At 33.7% G+C, this 25,272-nt stretch overlaps 3 protein-coding genes across 6 annotated transcripts; 1 reads left to right on the forward strand and 2 right to left on the reverse strand.

Moving 5' to 3' along the window:
• Positions 1-968: 968 nt before the first annotated feature.
• LOC148177844 (epithelial serine protease-like) lies at positions 969-2,463 on the reverse strand. Its single transcript, XM_088032656.1, has 4 exons — positions 2,209-2,463; positions 1,494-1,657; positions 1,351-1,437; positions 969-1,300 (listed from the first exon to the last, which is right to left on the reverse strand). Exons 1-4 carry the CDS (start codon positions 2,421-2,423, stop codon positions 987-989), a joined length of 780 nt encoding a protein of 259 aa, XP_087888782.1. The 5' UTR covers positions 2,424-2,463; the 3' UTR covers positions 969-986.
• A 702-nt stretch (positions 2,464-3,165) lies between these two features.
• Positions 3,166-4,400, reverse strand: LOC148177845 (epithelial serine protease-like). The gene is made up of 4 exons (XM_088032664.1): positions 4,145-4,400; positions 3,688-3,848; positions 3,548-3,634; positions 3,166-3,496 (listed from the first exon to the last, which is right to left on the reverse strand). Exons 1-4 carry the CDS (start codon positions 4,357-4,359, stop codon positions 3,183-3,185), a joined length of 777 nt encoding a protein of 258 aa, XP_087888790.1. The 5' UTR covers positions 4,360-4,400; the 3' UTR covers positions 3,166-3,182.
• A 1,503-nt stretch (positions 4,401-5,903) lies between these two features.
• sand (potassium two pore domain channel sandman) lies at positions 5,904-24,876 on the forward strand. Of its 4 annotated transcripts, none has more exons than XM_088032703.1 (8): positions 5,904-6,151; positions 16,087-16,274; positions 16,417-16,717; positions 20,554-20,810; positions 20,861-21,012; positions 23,515-23,761; positions 23,810-24,013; positions 24,688-24,876. In XM_088032703.1, exons 2-7 carry the CDS (start codon positions 16,149-16,151, stop codon positions 23,876-23,878), a joined length of 1,152 nt encoding a protein of 383 aa, XP_087888829.1. In that variant the 5' UTR covers positions 5,904-6,151; positions 16,087-16,148; the 3' UTR covers positions 23,879-24,013; positions 24,688-24,876. The 4 variants fall into 4 exon arrangements, with proteins under 4 accessions (XP_087888829.1, XP_087888828.1, XP_087888830.1 ...); XM_088032702.1 differs by having other exon boundaries at positions 23,810-23,961; XM_088032704.1 differs by having other exon boundaries at positions 16,090-16,274; positions 23,810-23,961.
• The last annotated feature ends 396 nt before the right edge of the window (positions 24,877-25,272 follow it).

Raw genomic sequence — 25,272 nt, forward strand, 5'->3', positions numbered from 1 at the left:
TTGTGAAATCTACAGCATTGTCTAAAATTTTCTTATTGATAACTGAAGTAAAACAAAAGACCTGTAATTACCATTTTTGGAATCTCCGGTCACTGTGGCGTTTGTGCCAGAATTTACTTCTTCATCGGCCAATAAATACTACAGGTTTCGTAAATTCTCAAATTTAAAGGATAAATAGTTATGATGAGAACTTTGATTTTGATTGGGCAAACCGTTCAAGATCAGTGGTGAATTCAGAAAAAATAGCCCAAGAACTTTGATTTTGATTTGGCAAACCGTTCAAGATCAGTGATGGATTCAGAAAAATTAGCCCAATATCATTGGCTAAAGATGTGGGATCATTAATCTTCGTGGACAATATAATTATCTGAGACAAGCTCTATTCTCAAGTCAGAATCTTCCATATCAACAGCGCCCGAATATACACCCAATACATTCGCTCTAAAATATGTTAAAATGTGAAAGTTGGTCATGTTCATGAAAAATTACAAAAACATGTTTTGATATCCCCAAAACGAGGATATCTATTGAATTATAAGAATCCGGCTTTATCTCGATTTTGTCATTATTATATTTGAGATAAAACCAGAAAAAAATAAATAATAAAAAGTCTATTAATCTGACAAAAATACAGATAGAATTAAGTTTTCCAACTGACTAATATGAATTGAGAAAATCGAGAGTGTCGCTACAGTATTTTTCTTCAATTTGTTAAAATCTTATTATAGTCTGACCAAAAGACGATTACAAAGTAAACTAAATTACGGCAATAAATAAGCATGCAGTTTTAATTAAATTAACAATTATGGTGCGTTAATCAATGAATGTTTGGTAAATCAGGCGAAAAGGCGATTATTTGAAAACGTATCAAAAATTAAAGTTAATTAATGGTCGTGTTTATTGATTTTGGAATAATGTGTTTTTTGTGACTGCAAACAATTTTAGGAAAGGTAAAAAAGAGTCAATAATAAATTGCCAGTGTTTTATTAAATTCCAGTTTTTTCAGTTATCCATTTTCTATACGATGCCGTTCTGGTGTATCCTGCAGGAAAACCTTCATCTTCACATCCTCCAGACTCCGCGAGGAAGCTGAAAATTCCAACGTGTGTAGGTACGGAGTCAATGGTGGCAACAAGAGGAGCACCACCATCATTGAAGCATGGATTTTTCACTGGATTTGAGCCAATGGCACAAACTATTTTATCAGTAACGGAACTACCATAAATCTCTTGACAGTCGGAGTTATCCAATGTTTCAACCACAGCATATTGCAATATGGTTGTGAGATCTTCAGAATCGTCTAAAATTTTATTATAGATAACTGAAGTAAAACGAAAGACTTGTAATTACCATTTTTGGAATGTCCCCATCCGGTCACTGTGGCGTTTGTGCCAGAATTTACTTCTTCATCGGCCAACACTACAGGTTTCGTAAATTCTAAAATTTAAAGGATAATTTGTTATGATGTAAAATTTGATTTTGATTTGACAAACCGCTCAACATCAGTGGTGGATTCAGAAAAACTAGCCCAATATCATTAGCTAAAGTTTTATAATCATAATCTTCGTGGACAATATAATTACCGGGGGCGATTTCTACTCTCAAGTTAGAATCTGCTATATCAACAGCGCCCGAATAAACAATCAATACATTGGCTCTAAAATATGTCAAAATGTGAAAGTTGGTCATATCCATGAGAAATTACTAAAACATGTTTTGATATCTCCAAAATGAGGATATCTATTGAATTATAAGAATCTGGCTTTATCTCAATTTTGTCATTTTTATATTTGAGATGGTATGGTATGGTATTAAGGGGGAGGGTGATGTCTTCACTGCACTCAGGCCGCAATCGGCCCATTGTGCTGCCTCTCATTTTCCCAGCTAGCTTCTTTCGAACCAGCTCAGCTTCAAAGCAAATTGAAGGAAAGCAGAGAGGGAAGTGCTGGGGACCATGCCCATATCTTCCCCACATGGATCTTCTTAAATCGACAAGCGCGGAACAGTAACAAAATATAAAAAAATATTTGAGATAAAACCAGAAAAAAAATAAATGATTAAAAGTCTATTGATCTGACAAAAATACAGACAGGATTAAGTTGTCCCATTGACTGACATGAATTGAGAAAACCGCTACTTTTTGTATGTTTGTATGAAAAATGGAAGGAAAATACTGAACGTTCTAAGTGTGAATAGAAAAATACTAACTTGTTGATGCAATGAGCAGAAGTCAACACCCATTCTTTGCTAATGATAGCACCACTACAAGAATACGATAACACATCATTTAGTACGTTTATAATTCCCGCTTGATAGGGAAATTGACCCTGGGTAGCATTTTGACCATTTATGATTCGACCAGATCTACCAGCTTCAGTTCCGAAAACTGATATAGCACACAGAACTAGCAGAACTTTCAACATGTTTACTACAAAAGAAGTACTATAAAAATGAAAATTGTACAACGAGTCTAGCTTTTTAACTAAATTGGAGCTTAACAACAAGATTATGTGATGTCAAGTATCATGTTTTTTACTTTTGAGTTTCCGAGTATTTTTTGGGAGTCAATTCAATTATAAGTTGGTACTTTGGTGACTCAGTTTAAAACACTTGTTAATGCCATTGTTAGGATGGCGATCACGGCTTAATAAATGATGAGTACCGGTAAAAATGACATTACTATGACGATTGCTTCTTATCGAAAGTTGTTGAGAGTGTTCAAATGAGAGTAATTCAAAGAAATCTACGGTAAATATTAGAGGAAGGGATGATAGCAGGATTTTGGAGGACCAAAATATCAAGAATGTGACCGTAATAGTACATTGCTAATCAGGGTATAGAAGGCCACAATTATAACCCAAACAGAAACCTGAGAGTGTCGCTACAATATTTTTCTTCGATGTGTTAAAATCTTATTCTTATTATATTGTGATCAAACGACGGTTACAAAATAAATTAAATTACGGCAATAAATAAGCATGCAGTTTTAATTAAATTAACAATTATGGTGCGTTAATCAATGAATGTTTGGTAAATCAGGCGAAAAGGCGATTATTTGAAACCTATCAAAAATTAAAGTTAATTAATGGTCGTGTTTATTGATTTTGGAATAATGTGTTTTTTGTGTTTGCAAACAATTTCATGAAAGGTAAAAAAGAGTCAATAAATTTGCAAATATTTTATTAAATTCCCGTTTTTTCAGTTATCCATTTTCGATAAGATGCCGTTCTGGTATATCCTGCCGGAAAACCTGCATCTTCACATCCTCCAGACTCCGCGAGGAAGCTGAAAATTCCAACGTGTGTAGGTACGGAGTCAATGGTGGCAACAAGAGGAGCACCACCATCATTGATGCATGGATTTTTCACAGGATTTGATCCAATGGCACAAACTATTTTATCAGTAATGGAACTACCATAAATCTTCTGACAGTCGGAGTTTTCCAATGTTGCGACTACAGCATATTGCAGCATGAATGTGAAATCTTCATTACCGTCTAAAAGACTGTTATTTATAACTGAAATAAGACAAAAGACTTGTAGATTACCATTTTTGGAATGTCCCCATCCGGTTACTGTGGCGTTTGTGCCAGAATTTAGTTCTTCATCAGCCAATACAACAGGTTTGGTAATTTCTAAAATTTAATAGATAAATACTTGATTTTACTTTGATTTTGATTTGGCAAACCGTCAAAGGTCAGTGGTGGATCTAAAAAAATTAGACCAATATCATTGATCAGAGATGTAGGATCGTAATCTTCATGGACAATATAATTATCTGAAGCGGTCTCAACTCTGTCGAAACCTGTGATGTCAACAGCGCCCGAATAAACACCCAACAGGTCGGCTCTAAAATATGACAAAATTTTTATATTTTTTAGAAGAAAATCGGCTTTTTTTTTGTTTTTTTGTAAGATATTTCAGATCAAAAATTTTTATATTTTTTAGAAGAAAATCGGCTTAATTTTTTCTAATTTTTTGTAAGATATTTCAGATAAAATAAGGAAAAAATTAATGATAAAAAGTCCATTGATCTAACAAAATGACAACATAGACAGATAAGGAGATAAGATTAAGATTAATTAATTAAGATTAATTTGTATCAAAAATACAAACTTTTTAAGTACTAATTGAAAAATACGAACTTGTCGATGCAATGGGCGGAGGTCAAAACCCATTTTTCGCTAATGATAGCACCACTGCAAAAATGCATCTCCAGATTAGTTTTTATGTTTAGAACTCCCACTTGATAGGGAAATTGACCCTGGCTTGCATTTTGACCATTTATGATTCGAACGAATCTGTCAGCTTCAGTTCCGAATACTGATGTAACACACAAAACTAGCAGAACTTTCAACATGTTTATTTCAAGAGAATGACCTTAAAAATGAAATTTTGTACAACGAGATTTAGCTTTTTAACTAAATTGTAGCTTATCAACAAGATTAAATTGTCTCAAGTATGATGATTTTCACTTTTGCGGCCACAAGTACTATACTAGATTTCAGTTCTTAGCGAGGTCCAAAGGTCGAACCTGGCTCGCTGATTTTTTTGAAACAAGAATGCTTACTCAATTAAAGGATTGAAGAATTTTGATATATTTTGATATAATCTTGCCCCAAAATGCCTTTGTATAAGTTAGGGTACCTTTTTGTACTGGACGTAACCAATCATTGCGAAGTCTTCAATGACAGTTTACGCATCGGTCGAATTATTGAAATGGCCGGTATCTGACTTTTTAGTGTTTTAATACGTACTTTCAACTTACAGTGCACTTTTTAAGAGCCAGAAAAGTTTAAAAATTTAAAATTGTAGGTTAGAGTAAACAAATCTATTTTGACAAATTGACGTATGACACGATATCCCCCTCTTCTTCAAAACATCCCAACTATATAGTACCAACTTTCATGCATTTTACTAACATAGTAAATATACTGGTCACTCATGTATACTAGTTGACATTAAAATTGGGGCCTCGCTATGAATTGAAAAGAAGTATATTTGTTAAGTCATTTCAAATATAATTTGATAGTTTGGGAAGTCAGTTTGAAACACCTATGATGCCATTGTTGAGATGGCGATTCTTGGTCGAAGAATAAGGCGACGAAAACTTATTTGGTTTATCAAAGAGTTCTTTTACATTAGGTTACGACTTAATGAGTGACGAGTAACAGTAAAAATAATAAATTAGCTCAACAGCAAACGCGGTAACTAAGCAAAATTGTTCTATCGGGCAAAAAGTACTTTTTGTTTACTTTTTATTATTATTTAGTTAATCAGTTTTAAACACCTGTTGATGCCATCAAAATATTTCAATTCGGCTATAAACAGACTCTATGGCCTCGCCTTGTTTATTGTCTATAAATTCTTAAATTATGCACTTATTGCATGAATAGTTATTTTGAGCTCTGAGGGGAGCCAGTTCATGCTTGCTTCATTTCATGTTATGAAGGAATTAAATTTGAAAATTCGTTCCACCCGAATAGCATTTCTCACTTTTTCCCGTTACAAGAGGAAATTTGTAATTCAACAATCAAACAGCTTCTCAAAATAGCCACGTGTTTTAAGAAGGTGGCAAATACAAATAGTAGGTAATGATTGAAATATGCATGTGTATGTACATACAGCCTGCAAGTTTATCTAACTGAAGTCAAAAGACGCCCAGACGAAAACAAACTTTCTTATTTAAAATTGAAGAGGAAATCCGCGTAACCACAATTGAAGCTACAAAATGGTTACCGCAATGACGTCATAAAATGACGCTTCAAACTTTCCGTCATCATCTTATTCTCATTGTTTAATTTGTTGGTAATTAAAGTCCCCACGTTCGTTTATTGAACCACACGTCCAATAACTAAAACAAAACTGCTGGCTCCGTCACTGTCTCAAGGTATTAATAGCGTAACTATTTCTGTCTTCCTTCCATTTTATTTCAGTTGAGCGCCAGGCTCCTCACCAACGGGAACACACTAGAAAAAAATTCCGAAAATATGGCTAATACTCTCGTGAAAGAATAATTCCAAATAAATCACTCGTACCAGTGAGCTCGTTCAGTGTTTGTTTTCGTAATCGGACTCAAAATAAACAGGTGGAGGCGCAAGAAGTGAAGGAAATCCTTTAATATCATGATGAATGAAGCAAGAGTAGTGTAGGTGAGGGTAGAAGTAACCTCTTTTTCTTTTTGGTATTAGTAAACAGTCACGTGTCTGCTCCATGTGCCAACGATGAAGTAGTCACCCACCACAGATGGCGTGTTTTTTCAAAAAACACTTACGCCTTTAAGAAATCCATCACATTTCCGCTCCCTCGAATTGTCCCAAGAAAAATAAAAAACGCGAGTGTATATCGTCAATTTCCTTTATTTTGGTGAACGTCAAAGTGCTAAAATCTTGTTATGTGTAACAAGAATAACTTTTATACCGGCGATTGGGTTTCTATGTCTCCTAAATTTTGCCACGGGGAAATATAAAAGACAAACACCGAAGAAAATCAGGGGTTGGAGGTGAAGGAGGAGCACATAATAAAACGAAACCGCACAGAACACGATAAAAGAAACATTTTTCAAAGGTGATAATTGGGTTTTCTTTTATTACGTCGTCTTGCGAGAGTTTAAAGGAATCAATAATAAAAACAAGGAGTGTGATTGGATGAAAAGTCGGTTGTGTTGAGGAAGACGGGCCCAGCGGATTTTACCCGATTTTTGTTTTAATTAATTTAGCTAGGTTTTAAATGTTTGATCCCAATTAAATTTTAATTGCTACTCAAATTATAAAATGACGCAGGTCAAAAAATAATTGCAATTTAAACATGTGGCACATTTTTTGTTTTTTTATTTTTTCTTTAGACAGTTTTTTACTTCTTTTCTATTATTATTTTGTTCGCTCCGCTTAATCCGTTGACAAATGCTGTTATCTTTATCCTCTAAATTAAATGGTTTAAGAGTAATTATTCGAACTCCATTTTGATGTATTCATGAAAAAAATACGATTTTATAATGAATAGATAACAAGTTAATAGAGAGAACTGGGGATGGATGAAAACAGATTGATTTGCTCTATTGATGGCAACGAACGGTTGACATCAAAGTAGATACAGACGACCAATTTGTACTACTCTAGTCCTATAAATCATTCATTAACTAAATAACCTGATAATTAAGTAGTGTATAGTGAAACGGATCGCCAAGTGGACGCCATGTTTAGAATACCGAGAAAATCGATACGAGTTTTTTTTTCCATTGATGACATTATACCAACTGGGTAAACAAATGATCTGAAATCTGAACAGAGCTCATTATGAATTTAATGTTGAATAAATACGGCATGCATTGTTAAACTACATTTTAATTAAGTGTGATTTGCAGCTCTATTTTCTGAAAAGCGCACAAAATCAACATACAGTATGTCCCCGGATTGAGTTCACAAGAGGGAAAAAATTTTACAAAAAAATGACAAAGGAATAACATTTTTTGCTTATTTCAAAACAGATAAATCTGCAATTAAAATTTCAAAATTATTAGTTTCTACTCTTAATATTAATTTTTTCATTATTTTTATTTATTAAATTTTGTAATCGTAAATAATAGCAGGCTGTGGATTCACAATATCAAATAATGCGTTAAGATCAAAGAAAAATTTACCCAATAATGTGTACATAAGCATTAAAAAATTCGAAAAAAATGCAATTGCATCCTTAACAATAATTGAGAAAATTTGAAACAGTCTTAAAGAATTACGAGTTAGTATTGAACTCTGTGCTAAAACAGGTAATGGGTCAATCAAATAGTGGAAATTGGTTGAGTTAAGGAACAAACTTCATTCCATTGATATTTTTTGCAAAATTAAAAATAAAAAAGTTCTTCGTTAATTTTTGTTTTTTCCGATTTTAAGAACACCAGCTTGATAATATTAAAGTTTTAATTAAAGATTTATTTATTTTTTTGTAAAATAAAAAATAACGTTTTTTTCCCTTTTATGAACTCAATCCGGGAATATACTGTATAACGTAATTTCATATTATTTTGTATTATTTCTGTAAATGTGTTAAAAAAGACTAAATCGGCAACCAAAAACATAAAATATTTTTAATATTATTTTACGCTGAAATAAAAATTACCAATTGAACTGAATTGTTGCCAACAATATTGACAACCGTCAATAACAAATAAAACTGCGTGCAAATTTATTGTTGTTTTTATATCCCATTGGAAATAATTTTGTGAAAAAATCGTCACTGTGCTTTGTTAATTTATCCGTTATTATTTAACCATTGATACATTGTTAAAAGGATCACTCAAATCGGGCTGAAATTAGAGTTAACAAATGGTGGATGCGCCGGGAAAAACCAAAACTTTGATTTTTTTCGAAAATTTTTACACTGATACACGTATCTACTACAAATAATCTCCCAGTATTTGGCTAATAAAATTAATTTCCGCGTTTCTTAACACTCAATCCGCGTGGTAACATGTCGACACATGTCTATTTACTTAGTTATTGGGCCCTTAACCTGAATTTCAAATTTAAATAAACCCAGTACGTAACAGCGTAATTTAATTAGCGCATCGATCATCTATGACGCTCGCCAGATCTCCATTCCGCAAAACACGCTTTTAACAACCACACGGAGCAATAAAAACTCGAAACAAAACAAAACAGGACACGTCTGGTTTATGTAGGAACAAGTATGTTTATTCCATCCGTTAAAAACATATCTAGTCGTTGGATAAAGGAGCGAAACCGCATCGTCATAAAAAGTTTAAAAGTAAACCTTGTAAAATTTTAAATTATCGGGGCTAAAGTGGTCTCTAAATTACGAAAATAGACTAATAAACAATTTCGAATTAATACAGAATTGAACGAATGGGATTGAAATGTTGAACAATTTCGGGTGTGATGTACAATGCCGTATACGGCTCATTACACTGAAATGAATGATAGTGCGCTAAATGAGCTATTATTGTTTAATTGAGAAGTTGTGTAGACGGAAATTATGCCGTTAAAACCGGTCGACTGAAAAATCAGTAACAGTTTGCAGAGTCGATTTTATGAGGCGGGTCTAATTTGGATTTGCGGCAAACCACATGTTTGAATGAAGATGTTTTATGTGAAGGGAGGACAGAAGATACTTGTATGAAGCACTACAATTACTGCGGTTTCAACTCAGGTGCAACTCAATTTAGCAGAACTAAAGCTTATTACATGCGCGCCTATTATATTGATTTTGGATTGCGAATTAGACATTAGACACAAGGCCGTTAAAACAAATAGTTTGGCTAGAATAGAAGGGAATTGGAATTGGAACTTATAAGAGAGGAGTAGACGAACTGGGGAAATGCTTTCACTTTCTTTCGGGTTGTTGCCGAACTTAGCAGGAGAGCAGTTTGCAAAGTCAAATTAAATATTTTAATTACAGTATTTTACAGCAATTTTGTGCAAAATGCTGATTCTCAATGTGTATTCAAAGAAAATTTATTGGATCAATTCTTGGTGTTGACAAATTATTAAAATTACAATTTTTTCCCAAACACCAAATTTTTACGAAAAATGCTGACGCGCGTTTAGATAGCAATGCTACCATCATCAGAGCGATGATTAAACTAAAAACTAACAAATAATTCGTCCTTATATACTAAAAGCTTGTCGACGCGCACCCTTTGGCGCAGGTAGAAGCGAGTAGAGGGAGGAGGAGGGGATTGTCTGAGTTCATTATTACATTTTTGTTCCTAAATATTTCTAGACTTTCATAAATGTCTAGAAATTTACAATTATTTACATTTTTAATTAAACGAAGACAACTTTCATCAATGTGGTGGTCATTGTCAAAAACATGTTGGGCAACGCTTGATTTTTCAAACCTTCCAAATTTGAGATGAGCTTGATGCTCTTTGAACCTTTTTAAAATTGACCTTCTTGTTTGCCCAAGATATTTCTGATCACAATCTTTACATTTAATTTCATAAATCCCCGACTTTTCTGTTGTTCCTATTCGGTCTTTAGGACTTTGGAGGCTTGGACCCGAAGTAAAAACTACTTTGAGATCCCAATCCTGGAAAATTTTTTCCAGTCCCTTTGTCACTGAAGGTGAGTAAGGGATGGTGACAAAAGAAGTCTTCTCAGGTGTTTTCTGAAAAGTAGAACATTCATTGACTAATTTTTTAAATCTAAATTTTTTAACAATTTTATCAACAATGTCGGAATCGAAACCGTTACACCTGGCAGCATCTTTAATTAATTTTAATTCCTTTGTGAATCTGAATTTGTTTAATGGAAAATTCAAAAGCCTGTAAACAAGAAAATTTAGACTTGCCATCTTATGTTGAGGACAATGATGGGAGTCTGCAGTGATGTAGCGAAGAGTACTGGTTTCCTTCCTATAAACATCAAACTCTAATCTGTTCTTATTTTTAGTTACAATTGTGTCTAAAAATGGAAGTTTTCCGTCTTTCTGTATTTCGCAAGTAAATTTTATCGTTGGATAACGGTTATTTATTTTGATTAAAAAGTCATCAATATTTGACTTGTTTGTACCAAAAATGGCAAAAATGTCGTCCACATACCTAACCCAGATTTTTGGAAAATATTCAAGCTCAGATTCAAGTTCCTTTTCAAAGCGGCTCATGAAAAGGTCAGCAATGAACGGAGACAATGAATTCCCATTGCCGTGCCTTCATGCTGGAAAAAGAAATTCCCGGAAAATTGAAAAATCTTTTGCTTCATGCAAAGGTCTGTGAGTTGAATATATTTCTTGACAATCTCCGGGTTGAAATTGTTTTCAACTAGGAGTTGAGAGAAGAAGTGTTTCTGGAACGGGGACACTTGGAACTAGAGAACTTACATCGAATGAAACTAATAATTCACCCTCTTGCAGCTGTTCGTTTTTGATTTTACTGATGAATTCAAGAGAATTTTCGACTGCAAGGCTAGGCTGCTTTTTGGTTAAATTATTAAATTCATTTGTCAACCATTTTGAAATTTGTGAAGTCGGTGCATTAATGGCCGAAACAATTGGTCGCACTGACTTCCCCATTCATCCGCATTTTTTGTAAAAATTTGGTGTTTGGGAAAAAATTATAATTTTAAATAATCAATGTGTATTGTTGAAAAAATTCCTAAATTTGCGAATTGGCACAATTAATAGGCATTTTTTTGTTTTTGTGAGAAATAGGTGAAATCCAACGTTACAGTTGACCCCATTTCCATCGAATGTGAAAAATTTACCCGAACAAGCACTTCTCCTTCATCTGCATTAATCGATTTAAGTCGGCTACGGTTTCAACTTTATTTTGCATTCCATTCTCTAGTGGTAGCTCGGTGTTACCACACTTTTTTTCAGGGAAGCTAGTCCTGTTTTATTGTAGGGAAGACCGAGGTAAAATGATTTCCTTTGATTCCCAAACCGTTCTTAGTTCCATTTATCAATGAAATGATTAAATATGATGCTAAATCTGCGGATATTGCAACAAGCACCTGGATGCAATTCGGTGGAAAGTAAGGCATTATTTAATCAAGGGTATTTTACCTTTTGAATTAAAATTTTAAAATGACACCTGTGTTGTTTTAAAGGATTAAATCAGAAATTTTACCCTAACCGAGGAATCTATTTACCTCTAGTCCATGAGTAAAATGATGCTTCTGGAGTCTTGCACTTAATTCTTATTTTAATGAAAATGGTGCAAATTTTCAGATGCATTTTCAGGCGGACTTGTAGTACATTAGTTGTCAAAGCTCCTGCATAAGTGGTAGATCAATATAAAAGTTTTGTATCTATTATGCTACGAACCTTAAAGGGATTATTATACCCCGGTTTCCTCTACCAACGCACCTGTTAAAGCTTCAGTTGATGCGTTTATTAATTTTATTTTCTGATCTATTTAAACATTTCCACAGTCCTCATCCATCATCAATTTAGCGCGGATTAAATTACCAAAAATTTAATTTGCTTCTCTAAACTATAATTTGACCATAAAATTGACCCTTAAGCTATTGCAAGTATCTTTAACGTTGAAACTAGTAATTAGTGGATTTAAAATCAACCCTAGCCACCCACTTTCCATGTTGGGCTTGCAACGGTTTCTAATTAATTCCGGCTAGTTCCGTTTACATTACACGTGCTTTCCGACAAGCGAGATATGGCTTTCATTTTCCTATGTGAAGTAAACATAATGCGCTGGAACAGTTAAGTACAAAGTTGAAAGTTGGGAGGGTTTTAGAGCCATAAGGGATGAGAAAGGGTAAAGCGAAAATGTCACAGCACGGACATGTAAGTAAACATATTTGCTCCATGCTTCAAAGCGACACTTGGAAATTTCCAAAAAGAGACCCGCTAACAGGAATGGTAATCTTGAAAATTTATGTTGTCCCGGAGGAGCTTTATATTTAGTTTTTTCATTAAATCGGTGATAAAACCCGCATGTTGTACACCGAAATAATTTCATCACTCCGTATCGGTGATTTGGGGAAGAACGTGCGCATTTATTAGAACGAAAATTAATCTAAAACGAAAATCAAATAACCAACTTTATCCGGCCACTACTCCCAACTTTTGCCTGGATTAGTTTACATAACTCGATAAGCAACCTTCTGTATAATGTACGACTGAGGGGCGGGAAATGTAAGCAAATATCATCGCATCTAACCAAGTTAACAATTGATATTTCCTTAACAAAACTTTACGGCTTTAAAGTTAAGTATTTTCGGTTGTTGGATTATAGAATGTTATATTAACACTAGCCTTTCAAGGGAGCTCGAACTTTGTACTTTGCTGTTTTACCGCAATGTGTTTAGTTCTCACAGAGAGGAAAGTCAAGACACGAACTAAAGTCGGACAAATGCGATTTCAAACTCTCATTATACGAAACGTGTCAGGTTGATAATCCCACCTGAAACATTTTTTCTGCTCGTATAGTTTCCCAGTATCATTACTAAACGCAGTAAATAGATCGCCATTTTTCCACAATCCATCACCCGAAAAAAGTTCCCACCTTCTAGAAATGGAGTATAAAATTGAATTGTTTGCAACGAGCTCACGTTCGACCGTCTCTGTCTTTTTCAGACAAAACCTTGCCAACTAATGTAAAAAGATACGAAGCGCGACGTAGAAAAAAGCAACGCCTGAGAAATTTTATGTGACAACACGACAGGTAATCAGTGTACATATTTTCGACAAACTAGATCATATTTTATGTTGATTTTTACACCGGAATGGTTTAAGGAAACTTGGAGCGAGATTTGAAAGCGTGCCAGCAATATTTTGTTCTTTTAATCAGAAATTTTATTTACACCCTCCGAAATACTCTGTTTAGATGATTGATTCCATAAATTAATTATAGAATATCGAATTTGTTAAGGAAAGAGAGGCTTAAACACTGTGGCTGCTTTCGGCTGATAAGAAAAATCAATTTTGAGCAAAATTTTGACAAGCTTAATTAGGTAGGGAAAATATTAAGCGAGTAACGTGAACCTGGCGCACATGGAAGCCAAACATTTTACCCGAGGAATAAATACGTTTAAATTAGCCAAAATAATTTCAAACTAAGAAGAAAACGTAGTAACGCAGTGAAAGGAATTCGGCAAATCTTGTAATGAAATTAATAAATTTCTCTAATTACACAGCTATTCCATTAATTCGATATAATTTCACCAATCTTAATTCAGTTTGTAGGAAATTTAGTTTCACCCTCGGCCTAAATTCCAATTTATTTATGTGTTTATTAGTACAAAAGCAACGTGACAGTTTTGATCAGCGACGCATCATTGAAATTACTTATTACTTACTCCACCCACTCTTGATTAAAATTTAGACGATGAAGAGATTAAATTTAATCCGGAATTTTTATCCCGTTTGCTGTTTCAGATGCATGTCTATTAGACAAGTGAACCAGGTGGCCCTCGAAATTCTGTAGATCTCGATTTTTTCGTGGACCTCGCTTTTCCATGGCGTTTGATATTAATTTAGGATTGCTCATTTATTATACAGGGTGATTTTTTAAAAACGGCAGGCGTTGTAGAATTTTTATTTCTGAACCGATTTCAAAAATTTAAAAAACAAATTAAATGGTTTTTAATTTACTATAAACTGATGATTTTAAATTTTTCCTAAATGTCTGTGTATTTTTTGGGCGATACTCAACTTTCTTATTTTAAATTGGCACCCATATTTTTTTTTCATAATTTAGAACATACTAATTTTCTTGATTCAGAAATGTTCTACTTTTACAAAAAATATCAAAAATGACAAAATTTAGGCAATAAAAGTTAATAAAATCTAGGTGCGTGGTGTTAAATAACACAATATCGTTATTGTAATGTCAAAAAGCAGCAAATAACAGAAAGAACAAGTTTTCTTTCAACAAGATGGGGCTACACCTTACAATGCACAATGCATTTCTCGTAAGTGTCAATTGTGCAATGAAAAAAACGGGATGGCGTTTCAACAGTATTTTAATTAAATTAGGTAGATGTTTTTTCTGTTTTGTAATTATTATTGTCTTTTGTTATTAATAATTTCAAAAAAAATTGCCAATTCTTTCTGTTATTTGCTGCTTTTTGACATTACAATTACGGCATTCTTTTATTTGAAACCATGCACCTAGATTATATTAACTTTTATTGCTCATTTTTTTTCAATTTTGATAATTTTTTAAAAAATATTTTTTGTAAAAGTAGAACATATTACACATTTCTGAATCAAGAAAATTAATATCTTCTAAATTATGAAAAAAAAAAATAGGTTCTAATTAAAAATAAGAAAGTTGAGTATCGACCGAAAGATACTAAGACATTTAGAAAAATTTTAAAATTATCAGTTTATAGTAAATTAAAAACCATTTAATTTGTTTTTAAAGTTTTTGAAATCGGTTCATAAATAAAAATTCTACAACGCCTGCCGTTTTTAAAAAATCACCCTGTACTAATGAACATAGAAGGCCTTGGAATAGCTGGGTCCACCTAGTTAATTGTATTTTGTCATTAAACATTTAACAAATGAAGTTTTAAGATAACTTCATATTTTGTGTTTTTTGATTTTTGAAACTCGGATACAATTAACTACGCATCGCAAAATGTAGATTTTTATAGAAATTTTAGAATAAAAAAAATATAAAAAGTTTAAAAGAAAATAAATTAAAGAACCAACGGGCTTTGCTATTAAAAATTTAACGGTACTACGCAGTAATTAGTTATTTCGCAAATAAACATTGCATTTCAATGTCCTCGATAATTAGAATTATTATACACACAGGGTGTTTGGTTTTTAGCTGTCATATTTAAAATAGACATACAAAAAAAAGTCCGAGCCAAAAATCTTTATAACATTTTGAGATTTGAGAAATCATTATAAATTCGCTACAGTAATTGAAACTTTCAGGCCCATTGTTTGCGAACAACCCGCTTGTTTAAGTTCATTCATTTATAAAATAGTATAGACCAGGTGTTAATTCTTCTCAAAAATTGCATAGACCTGTGTTCATCTGATTTCCTCACTGATTGTCTTGTGATTTTGTCTAATTTCTCCTGATTTCCTTGTGATGTCATCTAACTTCCCCTGATTTTCTTTTAACGTCGTTTAACTCCTGATTTTCCAGTAATATTCTTGGATTTCTTATTGATTGCCTTGGATATCATAATGATTTTTCCTTATTGACTAGTGATTTCGTATTGATGACATGACTTGTCAGAGGTTAATACTTCTCAAAAATGGCGTATATTTAATTTCCTCTTGTTTCCTAGCTAATTTCACGTGATTTCCTTGTAATTTCGTCTGACTTTCCCTGATTTCCTACTATTTGCTTCTAACTTTCTTTGATTTTTTTTCATTTGGTTTAAGTTTCTCTGCTTTTTTAACAAATTTGTCTGATTCATAGTGATTTCCTAAGCCTGATTAGATTTAAACCCAAATTTTTATCCCGTTTGGTGTTTCAGATGCATGTCTCTATGACAAGTCAATTTCTAGCAAAATTCCCGGAATATATTCCCCACGCCAAACGCGCGCTTATTCCAGTGAAGCTAGTGACTCCGCTGAGTAATTATTTACATTTAATCTGTATTGTTTATCCAGCGACATTATACGAAATTTGTTTTCTTTCCAGAAGCATAGAGGCGAATGAGTGGTTGAGATGACACGAGCGAACTATGTCCGGAACTCTATAAAATGGAACGCAAGAGGTCTGTCAGGCGACACCGAAGATATGAGAGACCTTTCGCAAAAAAGTGCAAAGATTTATGCAGGCAATTTATCGCTTTTCTGTTTAGTAATGTCGGAATCATAGGACTTGTGGTGAGTATTTTTTCCCAGAAGCTGACCCTCGTCAAAATGTGACATGTGTTGGATTTTTAATGCCGAAGGGGATGGGATTTGTTTGATTGGCTTTGTATAGATGAATGTGAAGAAGCAAGAAACGTCTTCAATTTGATTTCAGGTCAGTTATACGATTGCTGGCGCGTTTATTTTCCGGTTCGTTGAGAAACGGTATCAAATGCAAGTAAGACAGGAAGTAATTCGACTTCGTAATGAGACTGTGTCGAGATTTTGGAATAAAACTATAGAAATGAATACTTTCGCTGAAGCTGATTACAAGAAGCTATTAAGAGAGGAACTTAAGACCTATCAGAAAAGGATGGTGAAATTTATTCAACGGGGATACGATGGCGAGATTTATGCAGAGAAATGGTCGTTTGCTGGGGCTTTTTTATACTCGCTGACTGTTATTACAACCATTGGTAAGACACCGATTTCTTTTAAAAGAGGTATTTAGATTAAAGCATGAAATCCGTTGGAAAGAAAAAAGGTTTTCAATAAAATGTGCAATGACTGGAACTAATAAAATGTTGTTGTCTACAGTAGATGGAAATAACTCTGCGCTTCTATATAAATATTTAAGCATTATTTATTTTAATGTCTGGATGCAGATGTATGCAGACTTACATTTCGCTTAAAAAAATATCCAGTGTTATTTAGAGTTGTATTGATCCAGACCAAAATATTCCTCATTATCGACTTTTCCGTTAAACTGTTGAAAGGAAAAGTTTCCGGCGTGTCGAACACCAATTACGCTTTTAAAATCAGTCATTTTTGCCCCCACATTGATAAATTACTGCCACATTAATAAATTTTAATTACAACAAAGCAAGTTAAAAATAAAACATGATGATGACGATGATGAGGGTTGAAATTAACCACCCCTTGCGCGTCTCGCGTCTCTGTATATGTGATGGCGGTAATAAATCAAAAGGGAAGTGTATTCATCAAGAATGGCGCAGCGTATAGATTGTGTATGGAAAGTGTGACTTTTAGAATTTAAATTAGGGTTTTAAGGTATAGCCTTGATTGTTTTTCGGTATTATTTGTGCTGAATACATAAAGTTTTATTGCCGCAATTTCTGGGAAATAATTAGTGAAACGGGAGTTTTAGTGCACATAAAATTTAGCACTCACTCGTTTTGGGGTTGTAAATTTAGGAAACAATTGTTTCATTTTCTTGTCGTATTTATCATATTCTCTTCAATTTTTCGAGGTAAAAAAAGGTAAAGTTGGCGGGCTTTTAATTATTTATGTTGGTAGTTTGGAATTTCTACCATAAAATCGTCGAGTCGGTAACGAGAGACTATAATGGCATTAATTAAACGACAAAAAGAAGAACGAAGACCATGTCGCCGGTAATAAAAAGTAGGTAAAAGGAAGTTGGAGTAAAGTGCACTTAAAATAATATGATTAACGCTATTTTAGACGGAAATTCTGATGCAAAAACGTTTCATTTCCCCGGGCGCGCTTGATACGAAAGCCAGTTGAAATACGAGGACTATGCCAGGCTTAGAAATAAATCGTGAAAAAAGGCTCTTTGCGCCAAAGCAAATACTTTGTCAGGTTGTGGACCAACCGTACCGATCATAGTAATACGAATTACTTGCTGACTTTGGTTTTCTTGCAAAAGTATTTTTAAGTAGCGGCACGTAACTTCGAGATCCCTTCCGCGCCCTTTAAAATTTTTCTCATTTTTCCTGATTCAATTATGAATCCGCATGTTGTACGCAAAGTGATAACGAAATTGTCCCTCGAACTGATTCACCCTTTGACAAATTACCCCAAGTTTGCATAAAGACATTAGTCGGTTCTCGGAAAAAGTTTTAACGACTTTGAATTTTTCCGGTTTTCGAGAGTTATCAATTATGAACGGCCTGTCGATGTCGGCGAATCACCCCCACCTTTCAGAAACCTAATTTGAATCGTAACGACCAACTTAATATCGATCCCAATCGGCGGGAAATTCGACCCTTAATTAGACCCACCCCCCCTTCTTGACGCGATAATAAACCACCCCATTCCGGCTTTCGCGAATTTATCGGGCCGGAACGGATGGGGGCGGTAGAACAAGAATAAAAAAAGATTGCCGTACAGTTTCCTAACTAGAAAACGTCGGTGAAAAGCTAAACGGCGGAATTTATGGCTGGTCGAACCGACGAAATTCAACAGATAAATTCGTTTTAATTGTTTTTCACCGTGCGAAATGAGGTCGTTGGATGCATTCATAACTAATTTTATAAGCGAATTATCTAATTATTATGTTATTAAGTTCCATAGTCAGTGGAGATAAGGTTCTAATTGAATCCTTTTCACCAATAACCTGCATCCTGATCTCTGATCTCATTATATTGATCAGGGTTGGATAGTTAGGGAGTCCGGGATTTTTGTTTGATACATTAAATATCTAAAACCAGAGAGGGTAAGATCAGAACATTAAATATTAACCCAAATCTCCACTCTGAAACTCGTGTTTTATCCCGATTCCGATCATTGCTATTTAGCAGAACAACGAACATTTACAACAAAATTTAGAGAAACGAGCAAAAATTCGTATTTACTGAGCAATCTTTAACTATTGGTGCTTATTTTACGCAGAATTTCACGTTAAATCCATAACTATTCTAGTTTTTTTTTTGTGCGTTAACAAATAACTGAATCATTGGCGTTTAAAATTTCGGGTTGTCGCTAGAGGGCCAAAATTCTGTAGCTCTGGAAACAATTTTGCCCGATATCTCCTGATTTCTAGCAAATATAAAAAACTCTTTTTGAAATCGTTTTTCTCGCAATTTATTACCTTAGAATCGGTTTAAGATAGTTCAAATTTGAAATTTTAATTTTTTCAATGTAGAAGTTAGTTAGAAATTAATCTTAGATAGTTCGAACTCAAAATTTTCATTTTTTTTAGTATGGAAGTTAGGCTGCTTTTTGGTCTTTAATTCAGACACAAAAACTGAATCAGAAGCGTTTGAAATTTTAGTCGCGGCTTTTACAAAAATCAGATTTTGATGAAACATATTTTAGACTGGGAATTTAGTTAATTTACTTGTAAAGTGGACCAAAGTACTCAATTTAAATGTGCATTTTAATGTTTTCCTTATGGAAATGTGAGATTTGTTTTACCTGGAATATCCATCATCCGTCCATTGAACGTGACAATTATTAATAGGCGACCTCAACCAACGCTGAACTAATTCGTCAAATATGTCGAAGCGACACCAGCAGTTACACCATTCAGAAGAAAAATTGTCATCACCGGATGGGTGGTCTGAAAGTTAGTTTGACCGCTTCATCTTTATTACTGTCAATAACGGGATTAATTGCCCATTTAACTGAAATTACATAACGGAAAGTGATGGTTCTAGTCTGATCATACAACTTCCTGTTATGAGGGAAATTCGATGTAATTTTCGGTCCACACCCCCAAGAGAACGCCCAATATTCAAACTTGCGTGTTATTGCAAATTGACCGGTAATGTGCGACAGAAGTGACCTCAACTTATTTATTTATAAGCCAACCGAAAGTCTACAATTCCACCAGAAATGGCAACATTGCTCGCTTATCAAACGGAACTAGAAAAATAAAAAAGCTGTGCAATCATAGTGGAGCAAAACCAAATATTTACCGATTGTTCTCTATCATCGCATTTCACCGACCACCACTAAAAAATTCATTCTACCGCTCCCGATAAATTACAATTTTTCATCCGCTGCGTCAAAAATAGTATCTGAAACGCTTAAAAACCGGCAATACTGTTTCAAAGCCTAATCCTCAAAACAATAAAATCTAAAATGAAAAAATAATCAAAGCAGCTAGCGCATTCGCCAATTTTTAATACATCAATCAATTGCCTGCAATGGCTCCGACGCGACGGTTTATTGTTTGTGTTTAAAGCGAATCCAGCCCTGGACTTTGTCCACAGCCACCATTAGTCATTTTAAGCGGACCAACAAAACATTGGGAGCCACACGTGATTTTATCAGGACCGTTATGACGTAAATGTTCATTATTACAGTCTATCCCGGCGACAAAACATAAGGTGGCTAAAACCCAAAAACATTCAAAACAACTCGTCTGATGTAAATGAGACAGGGCCGTAATAAATTATGAGTTTTAATAGCAGCGTTGGATAGCGAGTTATCTCATTAAGGCTGTAATTACAAGGACATATCGATAAACTGGTATATTTCAAGTAAACGAACTGTTATTATTGTGGGCATTCATCTCATTTTTTTGTAATTTCATTTGTTTTTTTAGGCTACGGCAACATAACCGCGCACACGTTCGAAGGCAAAATTACCACAATAATCTACGCCATTATCGGCATGCCTCTTTTTCTTCTCTACTTATCCAACATTGGCAACATTTTGGCGCGCTCCTTTAAGTGGATTTACGCCAACTGTTGTCTCTGTAGATGGTGTCCGGGAGTGGCGAAACGTCGCGCTGAACGGGAGCGACTTCGAGCACATTTACGCGAAGAATTCGAAGAAGGACTGGAAGAAGAAGGATACGAGGTGAAAAAGGAGTTGCAATTAATAATAGAGTTAACCAGTTGTTTTCACAGGAGGAGTTTGTAGAGAATTTTGAAGCTTTTTATAGACATAGAGCGTCAGTTATTAGCGCAATGTCTGAAGAAATTTCTGTTGAAACTGAGGAGTCGTATGATACAGAGACTGTCACTGTGCCTGTTACCATTTGTCTTACGATTATGGTGGGGTAAGAAGAAGAATTATAATTAAAGGAAAAATATTTATTTTCAGTTTTCATTAGATTTTCTATTAAATTCCAGTTTTCAATGCAATGAAATTTGGTGACTTTAATGCCTGTTATTAACTGTTGGCAATTTGGTAGTTTTAGAACAAGAAAGCAATTTTTATTTTTGGAAGAACCAATTGTTGTCGCAGCACTAAAAACGCGATAATTAAATTCTAGGAGTCATTAAAACGCACGAATCTTTAGAAATGTTTATGTTTAAAGAAACCAAACATATCACCGGATATTTCGTCTTGAACAGATGCATCTATATTACACATTTTATTAGCGAACTATGCTGTGCAGCGATAGTTATATTAATAACTTCACACACTCCGCTTTTATAGCTCTGGTTATGCGCCATTAGTCTAATGAGTTTATTAAAAGTTTTGCTTGTGATGTGGGTGTGAAATTGCAATGCAATATTTGTTGCAAACATTTAAATCAAAATTAACCAGAACAGGGAATAAAATGGTTTCAGACGGGCCCCTTTTAAACATAAAAAAAAATTAATTTACGATCTGCAATTTCGCAATCTTTTTGAAGAAATCACTTCTTTTAAGTTGCGTTCCAATTGTGCCAATGGACAAAATTATGGTACAAAAAATACAGGTTTTAAAAATTAATGTTCTTAAAAAATACAAAAATTTTAAAAATTTTATTTTGAAGTCATTTTTGCAACTTTTAAACCAGAGACATGAAATTTGGAGAAATTACTCTTTTGCACAAAGACAAAATAAGACAAAATAATGGAACAAAAACACTAGTTAAAAGAAAATATAAATTTTTTCAAAATTTGTATTCGAAGAGTCTTTCTTCATTTTCGTAATTTTTGAACTACATTATAAAATTTGGGACTTAATACTACTTAATATTTGTTTTGTGGTTGTGGCAAAGGTCACAATTATACATCTAAAAATAAGTTTAAGAAATTTTTAGTCATGAGAAAATGCAGAAATTTTCAAAATTTTGAATCTAAGACCTGTGATTTTCGCAATTTTTAAACCAGAGACACGAAATTTTGAAATTAATTGTCATGAGTTGCTTTTTAATTGTACCAAAAAACAAAATTATGAAACAAAAAAAACAAGTTTCAAAAATTTTTATTTGAAAAAAAATACAAGAATTTTTACAAATCATTTTCGTAATTTTTAAACCAGAAACATATAATTGGGGGAAATTATTTGTCTTAAGCTGTTTTTCAATTACGCCAAAAGACAAAATTATGGAACAAAAAACATTAGCTCAAAAAAATATAATTTTAGAAAAGATTAAAATTTTTCAAAATTTGCATTCGAAGATTCTACATTTTCGTAATTTTTAAACCACAGAGATAACATTTGGGATGATTGCTACTTAATTTTTGTCCTTTGTTGTGCCAAAGAGCAAAATTATACGACTAAAAAAGCAGGTTTTAGAAATTTTTACTCATGGATGCAAAATTTTCAAAATTTTGAATATAAAGCCTGTCATTTTCGCAATTTTTAAATCAGAAACATGAAATTTGGGGAAATTACTTGTCTTGAGTTGCCTTTTAATTGTACTTAAAAGCAAAATTATGAAACAAAGAATTCAAGTTTTAAAAATTTTTATTTCTAAAAAAATGCAGAAATTTTAAAAATTTTATTTTAAAGCCTGTTATTTTTGCAATTTTTGTACCAGAAACACAAAATTTAGGGAAGTTATTCTTCTTGAGGTGTTTTTTTATTGTGCCAAAGGACAAAATTATGGAACAAAAAAAACTATTTAAAAAAATATATTCTCAGGAAGATGCAAACATTTTTCAAAATTTGAATTCAAAGGCCCCTTATTAATTTTTAAACCACACTGAAATTTGGAAAGACTGCTACTTAATGTTTGCCCTATAGTTGTGCAAAAAGGCAAAATTATAAAAAGCAATATTTGTTGCAAACATTTAAATCGAAATTAATCAGAACACGGAATAAAATGATTTCAGACCGGCTCTTTCAAACATGTGGGCACCCTTGAAACAGTTCCGTAATTTACAGCTTTTTCAACTCATTTGTGGTGGTTTCTTTATGATTGTAATTTTTTGTGGTGTAAAATTTTTGTTCCTTTGAAGTCTTTGAATTCCATAGATTCGAAATAACGTGATCATTTTAATAACCGAGCCAACGAATTCAACAGATGCATGAATAAATTCCCTGGAAAATATTGCAGCTTTAAATTGTCTATTTCCCAATCAAGCGTCCATTACTCAAACTAACTGTGATACCGTCGCGACGCTTTATTCACAACTTTTTAGAAAAGACAATGCATTCTAATTCTTTCTGCCGTTTTTTAGGTTGGTAACATGTTTTTTGCGAGCCTCGAGCAGAGTTTAGCGAATTATCTCGCCGTACACATAAACAGAATCTTCCACCTCCGTTTTAGCAAAACAGGATAATGCTAATATCCCGCAGTCTCAGTTTGTAAAATCCTTAAATCTACTTTCACTTTTTTCAGGTACATATGCGGCGGCGCCCTTTTGTTTTGTAAATGGGAAGACTGGGAATTCATGGACGCTTTCTATTTCTGCTTCATATCCTTAAGCACCATCGGCTTCGGGGATTTAGTTCCCGGCGACAAGATTTACCGACGCGGAGACGGCGTAGACTTGGTCGACGAAGTCTTCGAATTAAGTTTCATATTTTGTTCCATGTATCTGATGTTGGGAATGGCTCTAATCGCCATGTGTTTCAATTTGATGCAGGTACGAAACGCGATGAATCAACTTCGTCTATGACGTGCATTTTTCAAGGAGGAGGTTATACATAAAATAAGAACAATCGTGGGAACTGTCAAGTACATATTGCGATGTGACAGATGATGGTGACATCGCCGTGATGTAAAAATTCCCAGACGTCCAGAACCAATCCAACGGCTGGAAAAGTCCTCGGAAATAAGACTGCAGTAAGCAATCTATTTTTTTTTCTCCAAGACGAAACACCACTGAGGTTTAGTGGTGAGTTCACGGGATGAGCAAATAACTGTACAGATCGTGTATTAAACACCCTGTAAACGTCACGTTTATTAACATTTATTATGTGCTTTATGGCACTTTACTCCGGATTTAAATAACAAATAGATGCTCTAAATTTTAATTTAGGTAGACGGATTATGTTTAAAATTTTGTTTAATTTGCAAAGTGTTATTCGAGTTTCCACCTGTAATTATTATAAATCGGGTATTTTTAAAACTTTGAGAGATAAAGTTATGGAAGGGAAGGATTTTCCGAGGTAAGACTTTGCATTGATTTTTTTTCGTCGTAAATTACCAAAGTATTCTTAAAGAATTCCAATATTTTCAGGTACAGTGACGGACAAAAAACTGGGACAATTTTTTAGGTTTTGAAAAATGGTGGATGCGCCGGTCTACCATCTAGTCATGTTCAAATACCTGAAAAAAGTCTCATTGTTTCCCTCACTGTGCGACCATTTTTTTGGCCACAAGGTATAATTAAATGCGCCAAAGTGTGTGATTCGTTAAAGTTAATTAAAACGCGGCGACTGGGTTGTTTATAATTGAATTTTTTCTGTAATAATTAACTTTGTACCAAGCAGTTATTAACTTGGGCGGCCCTGTTTTTGTTGCGTTTGGAAGCCAACAAGCGACTTTTATTGAATTCTTCTTTTGTAGACGATTGTGAAAACAGAACTAATGCGATGGCCGAAGAATTAATACTTTCAGGTGAATTGATCCCAAAAGTTTGAAGGAATCCGATATTTTTCCACGGGAGTTTTCTTTTTATTGTGTAAATAAAATTATACGGATTTTTATACTGTTGAGTTTTTTAGAGGTGGTGTCTAAATAAAACTATTTTTGTTATTTTACCTTCTTCCTGAAGTTTCCACAGTAATTCTCCTGCATTCGCAAATTAGAAATCACGAGCCTTAATTATACCGGAAGTAAATTAATGTTACTCTCATCGGTTGTTCTACTGATGTAATTAAAAACGCAAACTTGAGTTCACGGGCGCTACATGGAATCTAATTTTGTGATAACACTATTTATAAACGCTCTGTAGTTATTTTTCTTCTAATGACATTATTATAAGATGTATTTTCATTACAAACAGATTTCATAACTCATTGTCATTGTTGCTCTGACTGTGAAAATGGCGCCGCTTTGTTAAGACTTTCGGGCCACAAATTACACTAATACTGGTTAACGAGCACGCATATTACTGTAATTTGTACCGGAAGAATCTTTACGTGTCTTTAA

The sequence above is a fragment of the Gnatocerus cornutus genome, chromosome 3 (genome assembly GCF_029298725.1).
Source record: "Gnatocerus cornutus isolate USDA-ARS CGAHR chromosome 3, icGnaCorn1.1, whole genome shotgun sequence".
Taxonomy (NCBI): domain Eukaryota; kingdom Metazoa; phylum Arthropoda; class Insecta; order Coleoptera; family Tenebrionidae; genus Gnatocerus; species Gnatocerus cornutus.